The following is an 18,184-nucleotide window of genomic DNA, read 5'->3' as shown; positions in this document are numbered from 1 at the left end:
AGTTGAGAGTTTTCGTGTATGTAAATGTAAAAGTAGGTGTCACTCCAAAACAAATCCATCCCATATCCCAAAGCCACAGAGTAAAATTACGGTAAAGGGAACATTTTTGTGAAATATAATCAGTGGATGCAAATTTGTCAACAAGCAAATTAAATCTCCCAAACCAGCCAATTTAAATATGTACCCAAACAATATTAGTGTAAAACTCTCATTTCTCAAGTAAATAACTGTAACCATAACTTGTCCCATCAAACAAAGGAGAGATTTGTGTTCCCATGAAGAAACTGCACCAACAAAGACTGTCAGTTTCCTGTACATGCAGTGCCCTCTAAATTATATACCCAGCATTACAACATGAATGCAATGTGTGCCTTTTTAGGCTTTAGAGACTGAACGAGAAAATCAGTTTAGACTTCAGCTCAAGAGATTGTATTAAAAAGGACATAATTAGTGTTTTATTTAAAACACTAACAAAGCGAACACACAGAGACAGCTTCTGAGCTACGGCAGCTACACGCTCACAGGATGAGCTTCGTTTGGCTAAACACGCGCAAAGCTTCATTTTTTCCTCCTGCATGCGTTACAGCAACAGATTCAAAACACGAACACATAACTACTGTAAAAGACTGTGCAAAAGAAATAAATAAATAGAAAAACGAAAAGGAAATGTAACACTGTGTAACACGCAGTCCCAAAGGAAGTCAAAAAAGTTTGCCAAGAATTCAATGCCACTGTTTTTGTTACTGTCGTGCAAAAGAGTGCAAAGAAACATCTCTGTGAGAGAGCATGAGGAGCAGTGAGTGGAGGAACTGGCCGCAGGCAGTTGTCTCCTTCAGTCCAGTCCAGTTCAGTTTGATTCTCCCGGCGAAGTTCCTTAGGGCTACGTTCTAGGCCCTGTTGCGTTTTTTACAGTGCTGTTAGCTCCTGCACTCTGGGCTCAGCGTGGTCAGTGCGATCAGTTTACTGGACCAGTCCCTCTGGTCCTCAGGAACAACTTCGGTCCTCTTCACCCCCAACCAGCACTTTACTGTACAGCTTCTGCTGCTCTTCTTTAAACACCTCCTTCACCTTCTCTCGCTTTAGCCCACCATCCCTGTAAACACAATAGAAACACCGACATGAGCAAAGTGCCGCTATAAAAGATTCATGCTGCTTAAAACACTGCATCAAAAGTTTGGGGACACCTATTCTCTCTTAAACTTCTGGTGCTGAATTGCAATGTGTGCTGCAAATAAGGGTCCACCTCTTCTAAACCCCACCCCCAACTTCCTCTTGTCTGACTCCAACATCCAGAGTACAATCAATGACACAAGTAAAACAAGCCAGCTAGTAAAACGCTATCGTTAACTAATTGAACTGTTAATTGTACTGTACTGTGTTCTTCAGGCTTAACTGGAGCTTTTGGGGGGCTTTTCAACCGTACTAACTTATGCTACATACACAAACTACAGGCTTGTTATTTGTTGGACAATGTTGACATACACACCAGCACCCCCTATTGTGAGCTCCACCTTCATGTTGGATAGGTTTAGGAATTTCGCTCCCCCACATTTAGCCCAAAATGCCTAAAAAGTAATGGCTAATTGTCACTGTTACTTTTAGTGAAGTAAGAAAGAAACCCTCCAAAAGTTTAGATGAACATAAAGCAGCTCTGTACTGATGCTTTGGGTATATTTATCTTCAACACTGTTTCATCTTCATCAAGGTGTGCTTTTCTATTCTGAACTGTGTATGATTTATTTGAATATCCAACTAATTTCACAATATTTTCAAATGGACATACAAAGCACATGCAGACAACTGAAGTCATTTACAATATATCAATTAAACAACACAATTGCCCTGTTTGTCTTATATAAGGTTCATCTTATTGACACAGTTCTTTTTACTTTTCCCCCCATTACACAGCTTAGTAATCCCTTGGATTCGGTTACATGTTACGTTTTTTAGCAGGTAATCAGTATACTGTACTCAAGACATTTTTAAATCATGGTGCTGGTGACAACCCTTTCATTTCCAAAATAACCTGCAGATCCTTGAATTCTGCAGTTTGTAGCAAAAAAGTGAAAAGATCTTTAACAACTGTTTAATATGAACTACTATAAACCAATTTGTTCATTTGAAAATTTTCTAGCCCAAACTTGAGAGAGCGTATATAAACCTGTATGAATTCAACTACACATGCACGAAAGTTTTTACCATAATAGGTCAGCTAAGCCTCCTTTCCTGGCGATGGCAGCCTTCACTCGGTTAGCAAACTGCACCGCGTCCTCTCCCTCCTGCACACACACACAAATAAAACATTTAAAGGTGTACTCACACCATACCCAGTTGCCTTGTACTACGCGCAAACATGACTGTCCCCCCAATCCTTAATCCCTTGCCGGCTGCGCTCACACTGCGCTTGAGGTTTTGGGCCTGAGCACGCTTACGTCAGAACAGAGCTCTCACACAGCTGTGTAGTTCATGACTGTACTTACTTTGTGGCTTTTTTGGAGTCATTTTGGGAGCTGACACATGACCCTCTTATACAGCTTCATAATGCTGTACGTATAGGAAGATTTTTACAGAGGCAGCTGAGTGAATTTGCAGCTTTACTCGTCGATTACAATTCAGGTTCTTCAATAAGGTGAGAACCAGACCTGTTATTAATCAAAATATTCCTGAATGAATAGAAAAGTAGGATAGTAGCTCCATTGACGGCATGTTTGAGTTCTGTGCTTGGGTGTGGTTAGTGATCTGAAGGAATGTGCTGCTGTGTAATGTGTTTAGTGCTGTGTTATATGCTATTATATTCAGTATTGTGTGTTGTACCGTGCATATAATGTGATTGTACCTAGAACATTCTGTTCTGCCCATTTAGGGATAGACTGAAATGGTCATGTCTGTCACACCTGTCACTTGTCATGTACAGGCTGGGCCTAATCTTAGCATCAATTCAGCCTCCATTGTTTAACGGGCTGCCTAAATGTCTGTGTACTTGCACACAGACTTACGGCGGCTCCCTGGTTTGGCGGTTTTGGATACTTCAGATCACACTAGATGCGTACTGTGCTCGAGTCCAAATGAACCTTCAGCAGACCCAAGTACGGTATGGATCAATCACACTAGTCAAATGAACTACACATGACTAGGGGTCAAACGTGCTCAGGCACGATACTGATCGTCTAGTGTGAGTACACCCTTTAAGAGTGAAGAGATCTGAATGAAAGGTCTAAACACATGTGTGATGGAGAAGGTGGTCCTCACCTCTCGGCTCATAGGGGGGAGGTACCACACGCTGCAGACGATGGCCCAGCTACTCATCATGTGGAGGAGGTAGTTCACCATGCCGAACTTACTGCTGTTCCAGAACGCATCTCCGAAACGCGGGTCATACTGAAACACACACACACACACACACACACACACACACACACACACACACACACAGTTTAGCTGAAAACTCACAAGGAGTGAAAAAGGTGAAGTTCAGAAACTGGCAACATCGTTCCTAAGAAAAAGTTCGACAGATCTACAGTTCTACATCAACTTCAGATGCAAATGTTACAACCCTTAAGGTGTGTATGCATTCTGTTCTTTAACTAGGACCAGAGCTTGGAGGCTTCTGATTGGTTGCAGCAGGGGGGGCGCTCCAATAGGGCTGAGAGATTAGTTTTTTATTTTTTATATCGAAATCGCAATTTAAGAGCTGCAACTTTTAAAAAGTTTTAAGTGGCGAAACTGAACCTAATAACACAGAGCTTGTGAACTGCCTGTAGATGAGTTAGACCAATCAGAGGCAACCAAACCCCCATGAGTCGTGACATCACAACCACAACTTACTGGCAGTCTCCTGGTTTGATTCAATGAGACACCAATGGTTACTGTATTTTTCTTTAATTGTAGGAAAGTTAGTTTGGTTTTGGGCAGGAATGCATCGATAGCATTTTATTCAGACAGAGTAAAAGTATGACGCATCAGAGGAGCTCATGCATCCAGTTTTCCATCTTGTTGGAGTCTTTTGATTGGCTGGCTGAGCTGTAGCTGAATGTCCTCTAAAGCCAGACAGACACTGTGATTTTAGAAATCTTGTTCTTAGGTGACTCACACTGTCATTTGAATAGACCATCGTGTTCGGACAAAGCTACGATTTACATATTCACACTGTACGAAAATGCTCCGTTTGACTGACCTGCAGCCTCTACAGACGGTCTGTCTACGGACCATTATCAATAAAGCCGATTCATTCAGAATAACATGAGTACTGAGCAAACACGCTGAGACACTGAGCAGCACTGCTAACACGGAGCACTAAAGCTAAAAGCAGGCGTTGATGGTCACGGTAGGACAGTACGGTCTCTCTATAGCCTGATTTACCAACATATCACTGTATTGACGTTTAAATCTCACTATTCTGTTCAGTCGAACAGTTAAATCATATAGATGGTGGAAAATGACTCACACGGTATTAGCTACTATCGGAATGGTACTATCGTTACAAGTAAAGAGCACACTGTTGGCCCAATACCCAACACCAGTATATCTTACTATATTGTCTCTAATCAATAGAGGGCTAACATAAAAAAAATTCCTCCTATATCTTACTACAGTGCATTTACAGAATGGTAATTTAAGTCTGATTAACAAAAGAAATAACTTGATATTTTGCCATCTTAGCTTGATCTGGCGGTTGGGACGACATTCGCCTTTTTATGTACAACCTCTTTTTAAAACCCCTAGATCCATGACGTCATAACAAAAAACTAAATAGCAGCTGACTGTCTAACCAACAATGATGATGTATACATATTTACCTATTATGTTAATTCATCGTCTACTGAGGAAATAAAACTGATTTTGAGCAAATTAAACCAACTCTACGAAATGTGTCTATGTATCAGCAATGTTATTTTAATTCTGACTGGTCTATAAAACTAAATACTACACTAAACTAAAAAAACTAAAAAAAAAGTTCCAACCCCAAAATATTGTTACTGCTGGTTCTGGCTGGAGTCCAGATTTAAACCTATAAAGAATATTTGGTCTCACATTAAACTCAAGCCGTGTTTTTCAGCTGTTTGAAGCTGTCAATGCTGAGTGGATCAATACTGACTCTTCTTTCTGTAAAAGACTGTATAACGTAACACACAGAACAAAGAAATCAAAGTGAAAAGTTCTCCACACTGACTTATTGCAGCCGTTTGTTCAATGTTTTGATATTAAGACCTTCAAACATTTAATATTTTGCCAAGAGTGTATATCCGTGAGTTGCCTGAATGAAGACAGTGATTTGCTGTGCTTCTTTATGGATCTCCATTTTAATTCCTATATTCTACTATAGGATTTTCTCCTCTATTTGTTATTAATATTAACTAAAATACATATCTTTTATGAAAATCACATAATAATACTATAACAACTTTGATAAACATTTTTTCCTCTTTCTTTAAACGAGGCACAAAAAAAGCGACTTGCGTGCTAATAGCACCCCCTGCCGGAGAAACTTCTGACTGCTTCATGGGCTTCAGTTAGAGATACGATTTTATTAAATCTTAATTTAACTTAAATCTAAAAATTATATAAATAATTAAAAAACAGGTGTTTTCCACTGTTGAAGCGGAGTTGCTCTAGACAGCTAAAGATCTGCTAGAAACCATTAAGTATTTAGTTTTCACACTTTTACAGCTCATCTGAACTGAGGAATATGACAATATATACTGTTATCGTGATAAGTCACAATAAAATACTTGCTTTTCTGAACATATGAAAACTGTCACTACTTGTAGACACTGAACAACTGCAAGTTTCACTATAAAGAGAGAAAAATTAGTCTGTTTAACTGGATTTAGTGCCAAATATTATTAATATTTTTAGTATACTACTATTGTTAAAATGTAGCACTACTTGTTCTTTTTTCTCTGTTCCAACTGATCAGACATCTAAAAAAATTGTGACATTATCATGAAAATTTCTCTAAGTATTGTGATATATTTTTGCATATTTCCTACCTCTAATCTGAACCATTGGCACATTTAAGCTGTACTGAAAATGTTAATTGATTACGAATATTTCAAAAGAGAATCGCAATGCTATACTGAACCGATTATTTTTCCTGTCCCGATTTAGCTCAGCACAAAAACAAAAGTAAAGAGTGGCTGATGTTGAGGCAGAGAGGAGAAGGAGGAGGAGCAAGGATTTTTACCTTTATGGCCACTGGATACACAGTGCAGCCGATCTCAAAGCTGCCCTTCTTAAACATCATCACTGATGTGTTGTTAATGCAGGTGCCTGCAAAGAAGCACAGTTGTTAATTCCTGAATATTTCAGCTGCAGACAAAGTTAAATATTTTTCATTTCACAACAAAAAATCCCAAGTCACTGTTTGAGGCTCACCCTCTGGGAAAATGAGGATGGGCAGTTTGCTTTTATCTGCAACATGATCACTGAGTCTAGAAAGAAGAAATAAACAGAAAAATATTATAATGTGACTAAAAACATGCCTGTATTTCAAGGTAAAACAGTAAACGTGGTGCCTCAGGACTGAGCAGCTTTGTTAAAACAGCCTCTACATACACTTGTTTAGGCTTTGTGTTTAAGTTCAGCAAGTTTACCGTTTGGCCACTAGGTGTCTGTCTTTGACTTCAGAGCGCTCAAACCAGATGTGAGGACAGGCTTTCACCATCGCTCTCTGAATGACCCCCATCAGACCACCGTGAACCTGACCAACCTAACACACAGATACACACACAGTCAGAAGTAGAAAAACAAAAAAATACTAAAACTTCATGTCTTCTTATTCTGGATAAACAGCGATGCTGGGTTGAACGTTTAAAAGAAAACCTGAATGACTTGGGGATTTGGCGACCTCTCTGGCGGAAATATGTAATTGCACGCAACATGCAGAGGAGCATTTTGTAAACTCGGTTGTTCTTCAGACCCCCGCAAGCGTATGAATCTGACTTCTGAGAGTTTGTTAAATAAGAATTCAGAGAGAACTCAGTCCAATCTTGGTGAAGGACACGTCTTTGGAGGATATGAGTGAATTATCTACTATTGTCATCACAGCTTCGCCAGCATAATGTTGATGAGATCATCAGAGGCCTAAACATCAAGCTGGACCTTCTTTTTGAGTCTTTGTGTGTGATGTTAATACGTAAAGACGTACAATGTGGTGTGAAAAACTTGACGTTTTTGGCTTAAATGATAATTTCAGATTTTACAGGGCAACTCGCAGCAGCACATGCTCACCATATTTTAGTGTGTTCTTAATACTCAGTCGTGATACTTTCAGTTTAAACATAAAATATTACAGTGCTATTTTGACTGATTTCAAATTGATTTTGAGGAACATTTTCCAGCTTAAGTGACAAAATTCTCATTAGCGCAACGTATAAAGTGTTTCCAACCTTATCTGTGTTCTCAGTATTTTAAAGCTACTTTTTAAATATTTTAAGGCTACTGACAGCCATTGCAATTTTTCTTATTATTTGTCTTTGTTCTTTTCCTTAAGTTAATGGGTTTGACAGTTATGAGAATTGGGGTAAAAAAGCTCAATTACATAAACTTTAAAATTCATTTGAAAAATGAATAAGTAAAATGTTGTGCTGTCCCATATAAATCCCCCACTGGACATGGTTTGAGGCTGTATCGTGAAAGAATATTAACTCAGACAGCTGAAGGTGAATAATGCACTGACAGGACTTTCCATCGGGCACAAAAGAGAATAACTGTGTCTGTCTTTTACACATCATTTGCAAAAAAGGAGGCAAATGATGTTGTCAAAACTGTGTCCCACCTACCATTGCATAGCAGCCATCACTGGCCAAGATGATGACATCAATCGGGGATGTGTGATTGGCCACACAGATTCCTCCATTTTTGGGTTTGTTCTCACTGGTGAGGAAACAAAGAGGCCAGTAAGCTGCAGGTCAATCAGGAGAAAACCACACCTTCTGCTCTAAAACATCTCATTCAGGTCTTGCAGTAAAGGAAAATTCCACCAATTTAAAAAATTCTCTGCATAATTAAGTAGTTAGGATGCAAACAGAGTCGTTCAGAGTGGTTTGGTGTGAAATGCTCTGTTCTAGAGAAACTTACCAAGTCAGAATTGTTCACAGTGGTGGAGGAACCAGACGTCCACCTCTAAAAGCTCCCTCACAGAAATGAAATGGTTACGAATTCACTGCCTGATGCCTGAGGCACTGTTTTATGATAGCTTTGAGAACTTAAACTCCATTCATGGTGGAGGGATACATGCAGGGAAAACAGTCCCAAAAGAAAACTTCTTATTTCAGATTTTCCACTATTTTCCATCATCATGACTCTGTTTACACCTCAAACTCTGAATTATGGAGGAATTTTGTGAATCTGAACTTGCTCTTCTTTTGAAAGGCTGCTGTGGAAAGTACAAGTCTGTACCTGTCATGGTAGGTGATGATGGCAGTTAGAGCACGAACACAGATGCGGTAGCACATCAGATGGGCTTTCTCACTCAGAAAACTCTTCATCCTGCCAGAAAAACACAGCACTGTCACCACCTCTGTGTACATTATAGAGCTATAGCGTATCAGAATGATGTGTGGATCATAAGAACATTATAGAGCGGTCTTTAAATGAAACAATAGAAGTCATATCACCCCCTGTCTGTCAGAATCACTGTGTGGATCATATTAACATTACAGGGCATTACAAAGTGCTTTTTAAATGAGTAATAGTCGTAACATTGTCATTATCGACTAGTATCTGACTTCAGTAATCACTACAGCCCTGTTTCAGTTCTCCACGTTCAGTACTGTGTGAGTACTTATGTCTTTTTGGACTGAGACTGTTATTCTACCACTAAGTATGCAAACATTGTAGCTTCTGTGCTTTAACTGTGCAGTAGATGAAATAAAGATTACTACAACTAAAGACTTACCCTCCATTTGGCAGTAAGCCAATAATGGATGTGAGAAACACGAGGAGTCCGACACCAGTGAATGCCAGAGTGACCCTGCAGAAAGAAATAATATTTAATCATATTATCTTGTTTTGTATATTTGCATAGTGTTAAATTGTATGGTATGTAAGGCTGATGCTTGAGTTTGTTATGGTATCTCTAGGCCATTTAGTGGTTGATATATAGATCAACCCCACCAGCCACTTTGTTAAAACCACCTCCTTGTATCTACACTTACTGTCCATTTTATCAGCTCCACTGACCATATAGGCGCACTTTGTAGCTCTACAGTTACAGACTGTAGTCCATCTGTTTCTCTGCATACTTTCTTACCCTGTTCTTCAATGGTCAGGACCCCCTACAGGACCCCCACAGAGCAGGTATTATTTGGGTGGTGGGTCATTCTCAGCACTGCAGTAACACTGACGTGGTGGTGGTGTGTTGTGCTGGTACGAGTAGATCTGACACAACAGTGCTGCTGGAGTTTTTAAACACTGTGTCCACTCACTGTCCACTCTATTAGACACTCCTACCTTGTTGGTCCACCTTATAGATGTAAAGTCAGAGACGATAGCTCATCTGCTGCTTCACAGTTTGTGTTGGTCATCCTCTAGTCCTTCAACAGTGGTCACAGGACGCTGCCGGCTGGACGTTTTCAGTCCAGCAGCGACTCTGAGGTGTTTAAAAACTCCAGCAGCACTGTTGTGTCTGATCCACTCGCACCAGCGCAACACACACTAACACACCACCACCACGTCAGTGTCACTGCAGTGCTGAGAATGTCCCACCATCCAAATAATACCTGCTCTGTGGGGGTCCTGACCATTGAAGAATAGGGTGAAAGGGTAAAGTCTAAATATATAAAGTCTAAAAAGAAGTTCAATGTGAGAGATGTCACAGTAATATTTGAATTAGAAAAAAATACATTTGAAAGGGAACCAAACCACTTGCGGACTAGAGCAGGCTCTAGGATCCTGCAAAATGTAGTTCTAGCTTGAAAATTTGCAACCTGTGAAAACAGTACAAAAAATAAATAAATAAATAAAATAATAATAATAGTAAAAGGAAGAACAGCAGGCCATCATTAAAAATGTGGTTGACTGAAACGTACTGTACCTGTTAAATAAACACACAATCACACAAATAAACTATCATCTGCCCACATAATCTCCACCTTATAATACTTCCTTTATCTGGAAGGGCACCGCTGCTCTGTATTCTGCCTGTGTGGCCACACCCGTGAACACTCAAGGAAAAAAAGAAACACCCGCAGGTATATCAGATAAGAGAAACCGCAGCTGGTGCGTTTGTGTAGCTGCCTGGAGCGCTCAGTGGAGAAACATTAGACAAACCCTGGCTCTGAATTATTCATAAGACCTCTCACCATGTTACAGGCTTGTTCATATCAGTGGCAGCCAAAACAAAGCCTTTTTTTAATCGCATCTACTTAGCAAATTGATCTTTCCAAGAATTAAAGATTTATCACACCATCTCAGTGTCTGATCCTAAAAAAACACACCCTCAGGGACCTGCACCTTTCACTTTCACACAACACAAACAGGACTTTAAATGTGCTTTACTTAGTGGGTAGAATGAAGGTTTTTTTGTTCTGGATGATGTACAGCAATGACAGATAAAAGGCTCTTTGTTCAATATACAGAGTTACGGGAAGTGGCATCAGAATGCCCCCTCCTGGCCCTGCTGCTCCTTAGTGGCAGCACGATTCCCGCCCATGCATGACAAAGCAGGACACGCCCCCCACCCAAGAGGACCTGAGTGGCAGCAGGATGCCACTTTCCTCATCCCACTGTCTGAGTTGCAGCAGGTAGTCCCCCAGAACCCCACTTCACCTGAGCAGCAGCAGAATGTCCCACCCCCTCCCTTCACTGTACCTGAGAGGCAGCAGAATGTTCCACCCCCTCCCGTCACTGTACCACAGTGGCAGTAGAATGTCCCACTCCCTTCCCTCACTGTACCCGAGTGGCAACAGGATGCCATCCCAACCCCACTGTACCTGAGTGGCAGCAGGATACCATCCCAACCTCACTGTGCCTGAGTGGCAGCAGGATGCCATCCCAGCCCCTCTGTACCTAAGTGGCAGCAGGATGCCATCCCAACCCCTCTGTACCTGAGTGGCAGTAGGATGCCATCCCAGCCCCACTGTCCCTGAGTGGCAGCAGGATGTAATCCCAACTCTGCTGTACTGAAGTGTCAGCAGGATGCCATCCCAACCTCACTGTACCCAAGTGGCAGCAGGACGCCATACCAAACTCATTGTACCCTGTGGCAGCAGGATGCCAACCTAACTCCACTGTAAATGAGTGGCAGCAGGATGTCAACCTAACCTCACTGTACCTGAGAGGCAGCAGGATGCCATCACAACCCCACTGTACCAGAGAGGCAGCAGGATGTCATCTCAACCTCATTGTACCTGACTGGCAGCAGGATGTCATCCTAACCCCACTGCACCTGAGTGGCAGCAGGATGCTAGTCCAACCTTTTAGTACCCGTGTGCAGCATGATGCCATCCCAACCCCACTGTACATGAGTGGCAGCAGGATGCCACCCCAACCCCACTATACCCAAGTGTCAGTAGAATGTCCCCTCAATGCTAACGTACAGAATGTCAGCAGGAACCTTGCCCCCCACCCAGAGCCCACTGCAGTAGTACACCCACCCCTACTATACCTGAGTGGCAGCAGGATGCCGTAGCGGATGAGGACCCCCAACCCCCATAGCACGGTGAGCCGGGTGCTGATGTGGTGGAAGTTATAGTTGCTGCGGGTCAGCAGGTTCCAGGACTCCAGCTCCTCTGCTGTGAAGCGCTTCGTCACCTCGTCATCCACGATGCTCTCTACGCCACGACGGCAGAAGTAGAAAATATCAGACATGTCGAACTCGACCCCACCCAGTCCGCTGCCGCTCCGCCTCATCTCCTGGATCTCCTGCTCCAGGGACGCTGGTTCCTTTGCTATGATGCCTGGTGGCGCAAGGAAGACCGCAAGAAACAGACCAGACTTTAATCATGTCCACCAAAAAATTTTATCTCTATTCTCCAAATATGCTGTCGTGACAAAACGTCACATCTCCAAGACAGTAACTTTACAGAAGAAAAAAATTCAACTTTAACTGTGAATGGACCGTAATAGTACAAAAACCTTAAACCTGCTGTTCTGGAATCAAGTGAACAGCGATGGAATGGATCGCCATGTAAAGCTGCTTACAGTTTAATCTGCCATTTTCCAAAAGACCAAGAAAAGGCAAACAACCACTATTTTGTGTCTTTTGGTAAAGCAACAGCAAACTGTGAAGGCTCCCTGGTTTCCGGGAAATGGCTCAGCGTCAGTGGAGAAAGGAAGTATATATGTATATTTAACTTCTAAGCTGATTCTCACCATTGCTGTAAGGTTTGTAGAGCTGTTGGTTCTTCTCTTTAGCTCCTCTCTCCATTCTCAGTGTAGCCCACTGTAAACAAAACAACAACAGCTCATTAACATACACAAACACAACACAAAACTCTTATACAACTGCTATAAAATGTAGAGCTTATAGTAAAAACAGACACACAGATGGAAGACTGTTTAGCTACACTAATGTACTTTAGTCCATGTTTATAGATAACAGTGAGTCAGAAACCACATAATCAAGACTATTAGAGATACTGAACACCTTCACACAGTCTGATGATTTAGGCAGGCAGTTAGCACAATGCTAATTGGTGAGGTATTAGCTTCCTTTACTTGTTAGATACATTAGCCTTAAAGCTACCTGGCAGGCTATAAGCTCACTTTACTTTTTAGATACAGCAGCCTCGTAGCCTCATAGCTTACTAGAGTGCTAAAGTTTTCTTTACATTTTAGCTACATTAGACTCGTAGCTCACTAGTGGGCTATAAGCTTCCTTTACTTGTTGGCTACATTAGCCTCACAGCTAGCAAGTGGGCCATAAGCTTTCTGCACTTGTTAGCTACATTAGCTCCATAACTCACTAGCAGGCTAATGCCTCCTTTACTTGTCAGCAACATTAGCCTTGTAGGTAACTGTCAAGCTATACGCCTAGTTCATTTGTAAGGTATGCTGCGTTCATCTGAACTAGAGGAAACAGATTTTTAGCTTTAAGCTGAAAAGCAGTGTAACTTTATGTGCTTCATCTCCATTTGGTCCCACAGCAACTCCACTGCGAGGTCCCTTAAGAACAGCCCGAATCCCCCGTAAGCCCACTACAGAGTAAACAGGCCATCAGGGGCTCAGACACATCTGCTCATCCCTCCATCCTTCTGCTACACTGTTCCTCAGGGATACAATGGCGCTCCCTACAGACCACACGCCGTCCCAGATTACACCAGTGAGAGCTCTGCGTGTTTTTATTGGTCAGCAATTAGCGCTCTGTTTACTCATGCTCACCTCTGACCACACACACGACTGACCGCTCTGGGGATATAAACACTGACTCACAATCACAACAGGACAGAACATTTAGAGGATTTAAGCAGCATAAAATTTCAATAACATAATATTGATTGAATTTTACACTCATATATTTTAAATGGTATACTCCTAACAGTTTTAGTTAACAGTGCTTTACTGACTGACACAACATGATATAGTCAGTAGGTCAAACAAACAAACTGTCAAAGACTACAAACAGTGTGTAAAAGGTTTTCTTATTGTTAATGTTGTACAGAAATGTACAGATAACTAATTTCCTCTACAATAACTCACTATGTGCTATTAGCACCTAAGTAGCGTTTTTTTGCTTGAGTGCGTGAAAACCCACACCAGCAGAAGTGCATAAATTTCAATATGTGAAGCGAAATAGTTTATTATCTAAAAGTAAAACACCCTGTTATTAAATGTGATTTTTTATTTAATCAGCTCACTATCATTATTGTTATTATTATTTTATTATTATTATTATTATTATTATTATTATTATTAAAAATAAGGTAAAAATAGTAAAGGCAGTTTGAGCAGCAAGAGGTGCCCCAGCTCTCAAATTCAGAGAAGTCTTTGAGAGGATTTCTTCAGCAGGCAAACTGTAAAATCCCAAATCATTGTTGTGTATAACATTACAGCTCCAAACTAAACGACTTCTGAGCCCTTTGTTTGCAAACCTCTGGATTTGTTCTCTACTGTTCTCATCACCCGATGGACTACAACGACCATAAAAACCAGAACTGAACCTGCATCACAGCTTGCATGACTATGCTGAATAGATGACTTTGGCTGTTGGGAAACGTATGATATTGCACAACCTACATAGTTAGAACAGCACATAAACAACTGACTATACTGACAACTTTTTTTTTTCTTCCTTCGGATAGTTATTACACTCTGCTTCAGACTCCACTGTGCACCACAGTTTCACTCCTTCATATGATGTAGATTACTGTTGTTTGCACTACCATACACACTTATGTATATTGCTTGTCCTTACGTAATCTATATGTTGCTTGTATACTGTGTATTGTCTGTGAATGATATGTATGTTGCCTGTATATTACTTGTCATTATTTCAAATACAGAGGACTCTTACTGACACACGCAGTTAAAATCTGCAGATGTGTGTCTAATATTCACATGGAAGGTTAACGGCATTTCATTTTAAAATCACAGTGAAAAGACATAAAAGGACAGAAATACTTCCTAGATGGTTGATGTTCCCTAATATGGTCATTATAAATTAGTTAAGAGGCAGTGGAGGATTTCTGGTGTAATAGAGTGGCTCAAACTCATCACTTCCTTCAGTTTGAGATGAGTGGCTATTTATAACTTGCAGCTCCAGCGCAGGTTTGGAGAACACACTGAGTCTGCAGATTATCCTAAATACTGAGGAGGATGGACAGTGGATACAGGAACCAAAACACAATTACAGGATAGTGAAGTGCTGATACTGCATGATAGAATGATATTGCATATCAACTAATAAATAAATCATAGATGCGCATAGTCAAGATGAATTGAAGCAATCTGAAGCAATGCTACACTTCCTGCATTACAGTGTATTACAGTCTGTCAGAATGACAGTGTGGATCATATGAACAATATAGAGCACTTTTTAAATGTAACAATAGAAGTCTTATCGCCCCCTACACTTCCTGTAGTGTATTACAGTCTGTCAGAATGACTGTGTGGATCATACGAACATTGCAAAGTTGTCCTTTTTATGCTTGACAATACAAATCCACATCAACAATTTTACTTACTGTAGACTCACCTCAAATATCTTGAGCAGCGTGTTCATGTACAGCCTGCGTATGCCAAAGGACACTCCAAAAACGGCCGGTACAATGATGAAGACGAGGAGAAGTGTGAACCAGACGGTGAAGGAGATGCCCAGGAGCATGCACAGCAGGTTATCGAATGGGAACAGGTAGGATTCCATTGTGGCGGAGATTTCAGCCAGAGGCGTCTTGCAGAGAAATAACTTTGTTTGTTCTGCTTTTTAGAGCCTCAGTTTTTGAAGCCTGCGCTGAAACAAGGCCTTCATGAGAACATCTGGAGAAACACCTCTCTTTATCAGGAACGGCCGAAGATAAACTTTAAGTCAACAAATCCTACATGTTTAGGTGGCATTTAAGATCGCTTTCAGCAGTTCTTAGTATATGGGCCTTTGCTCTGTAGTGCTCCAGCAGAAGAATTCGACTTCCTCTTCATCCCCTCGAGTTCCAACACATCAGTATCCGCCCCAACAGAGTTTCTGATGAGAAAAATGAGAAATAATCTCAAAAACAACACATTTTCCAGCTAGGCAGTAATAACACAGACACACCTCGTCCATAATTGAAGCAATAAGCCGGCTAAATAAGTTACCACTTTCCTTTTTTTGAAGGCAGAACAGCTATCTTCACTTATTTTTACAATATAGATCAAGATGCTGATTTACATGATAACATACATACTACTGACCATTAGAGCACAATCTCTTTAGTTATGTTACAGTGATCAGCTGCAGAACGAAGCACACCAGCTGCAAAAGAACTAAATTAGAGCAACTCTATTACTGACCACTTTCATTTGGCCGCTGTAAGCCACAAATTTGGGTCACAGCTGTGCAGTACAACCCTTTAAGGCATCTCCTTGACTACAACACGAATATAGACATTTTATTTACTATCCAAAACCACCAGTGAACCTACATGTGTTTTCATATTTTTTGCCTCACAACAGCCTGCATGTATCCCTCCACCATGAATGGCTTTTAAGTTCTCAAAATTCTCGTCAAACAATGTCTCAGACAGTGAATTCATAACCATTTCATGTAATAACTTATTGTGAGGGAGCTTTTAGAGATGGACGTCTGGTTCCCACCACCACTGTGAACAATTCTGACTCTAGAACAGAGCGTTTCACACCAAACCACTCTCAACGACTCTGTTTACATCTTAACCACTTAATTATGCAGACGTTTTGAAAAATTGGAGGAGTTTGACGAATAATATCCACACAGGTTTTATGTGGCTCCTCTGTAGCTTAAGTCGGCCTGCTTGAATTTCCCGTTCCACCTTAAATACTGAACCAGTTACAGTATAGTGCACGTTTATAATGTGGACTAATTAATGTACCTCTTAAGGTGGAACGGAAATGGCGAATAAGAAGCCTGTTCTATGTTTAGAACTAAACGGTTAGAGTAACTCTGTGTTCTGCAGCTCAATCTACGCTTATCTGAGCGTTATCTGCTTTAATATCATCAGTGATTATTAAGCAGTATTGAATTACAGTAACGTTTCAGCTGAATGACCAGACACATACTAGCTAAAGCACAGCTAACGTTAACCTTCTATGCTAACCTGCTTAAGTGGAGAAGCGAATTTAATGCAGTATTATGAGCTACATAATAATATCTAACTAGAATGTGGAATAAATTCCCGACACATAATTTCAAAATCTGCTAATGTGAAGCTGTTATATGCTAAAGCTAAAAACCGCTATAACACCAGCATTAACAGCATTAGCCGTCTAGCATGCTAACGCGAATAACAAAGCAGATATCTGATTAATTCTACTCAAAGCCGCTGATTTCAGACTCACCGATGATGTTAAACAGCGATTCAGCTCATGTACTTAATTTATCTTTCATTAAATGTAACCAAATTTTGTTACGATGCCGGTTTAAAGCCGAGCTAAACACCGAGTCGCAGCGGAAAACGCGCTCATCCGGGGCTTCGGTCTTAGAGTGAGAACATCTCTGACCTGAGATCAGCTCTTATGATCTACTGTAACTCTACCGCAGTGGGAGGGGGACCGGAAACTGATCCTGAATCAGTGAGAAAGCGTTTTTGGCTGCGGAGCTGATAAAAGTCCCACCTAACTATGATGATAAATTTTGTACACAAAAGATTTTTATCTTCAGCACAAATACTTGTGTTAAAATCGTCAAAATAAAAGCTTTCTAAATTTAATTATCATAGTCAAAATACCGATCAGTTTTTACATAGTGTATTTTGTACACACATCAAAAACAGGAGAAATAATAATAACAATAATAATAATAATGATAATAATAGTGAAAAATAAATGAAACCGTATGTATATTTAAAGAGCCATATATATATATATTTTTTTTTAATATTATTTTATTATTGTTTTATTCACTTTTTATTTGTTGTCTTGTATCTTATATTTTCACTTCATAAAATAATTAAATGCAATCGTTTCTGTGTTCTGCTTAATTTATTTACTTTGTTATTTGTTTTATTTATTTATGTAATATGAACTTTTGCCTTATATAATGATATCTTAATTGACCAATGAGATTAATTCTGCATAAATCATGATTCTTATTTGTAAATTTATCTTTATGTACACTAACTGGCCTTCCACCCAATGACTGCTGGGATAGGCTCCAGCTCCCCCCGTGACCCAGAACGATAAGCGGCTTAGAAGTGCGCGTGTGTACACTAACTGGCCACACCTAGAAACACCAACCTTGTATTTTCACTCACTGACCACTTTATTAGAAACACCCACTTTGTACTTCCACTAACTGGCCACTGTATTAGAAACATCTACCTTGTGCCTCCACTCTCTGGCCACTCTATTAGAAACACCTACCTTGTGCTTCCACTAACTGGCCACTTTATTAGAAACATCTACCTTGTGCTTCCACTCACTGGCCACTTTATTAGAAACACCTACTTTGTGCTTCCACTCACTGGCCACTTTATTAGAAACACCTACTTTGTGCTTCCGCTCACTGGCCACTTTATTAGAAACACCCACATTGTGCTTCCACTACCTGGTCACTTTATTAGAAACACCCACC

The 18,184-nt window shown here is 40.5% G+C and overlaps 1 protein-coding gene across 1 annotated transcript; it reads right to left on the bottom strand.

The window, feature by feature from the left end:
- Positions 1-406: 406 nt before the first annotated feature.
- gpat4 (glycerol-3-phosphate acyltransferase 4) lies at positions 407-17,084 on the bottom strand. Its single transcript, XM_036595345.1, has 13 exons — positions 16,951-17,084; positions 15,137-15,619; positions 12,316-12,385; positions 11,609-11,900; positions 8,900-8,974; positions 8,401-8,490; positions 7,782-7,875; positions 6,594-6,709; positions 6,376-6,431; positions 6,185-6,270; positions 3,250-3,378; positions 2,200-2,279; positions 407-1,093 (listed from the first exon to the last, which is right to left on the bottom strand). Exons 2-13 carry the CDS (start codon positions 15,302-15,304, stop codon positions 985-987), a joined length of 1,365 nt encoding a protein of 454 aa, XP_036451238.1. The 5' UTR covers positions 15,305-15,619; positions 16,951-17,084; the 3' UTR covers positions 407-984.
- Positions 17,085-18,184: the final 1,100 nt, after the last annotated feature.

This window comes from Colossoma macropomum, unplaced genomic scaffold, assembly GCF_904425465.1.
Source record: "Colossoma macropomum unplaced genomic scaffold, Colossoma_macropomum, whole genome shotgun sequence".
In the NCBI taxonomy this organism is placed as follows: domain Eukaryota; kingdom Metazoa; phylum Chordata; class Actinopteri; order Characiformes; family Serrasalmidae; genus Colossoma; species Colossoma macropomum.
The sequence above is the reverse complement of the archived record's forward strand: the minus strand, read 5'-3'. Positions and strand labels throughout refer to the sequence as shown.

Coding starts and splice junctions, on each gene's coding strand:
- gpat4 (XM_036595345.1), bottom strand. CDS start 15,304: ATGGAATCCTACCTGTTCCCATTCGATAACCTGCTGTGCATGCTCCTG. Junction 7,876..8,400: donor ATCATCACCTACCATGACAG/GTACAGACTTGT, acceptor TTTCCTCACCAG/TGAGAACAAACCCAAAAATG. Junction 6,271..6,375: donor CATCCTCATTTTCCCAGAGG/GTGAGCCTCAAA, acceptor GCTTCTTTGCAG/GCACCTGCATTAACAACACA.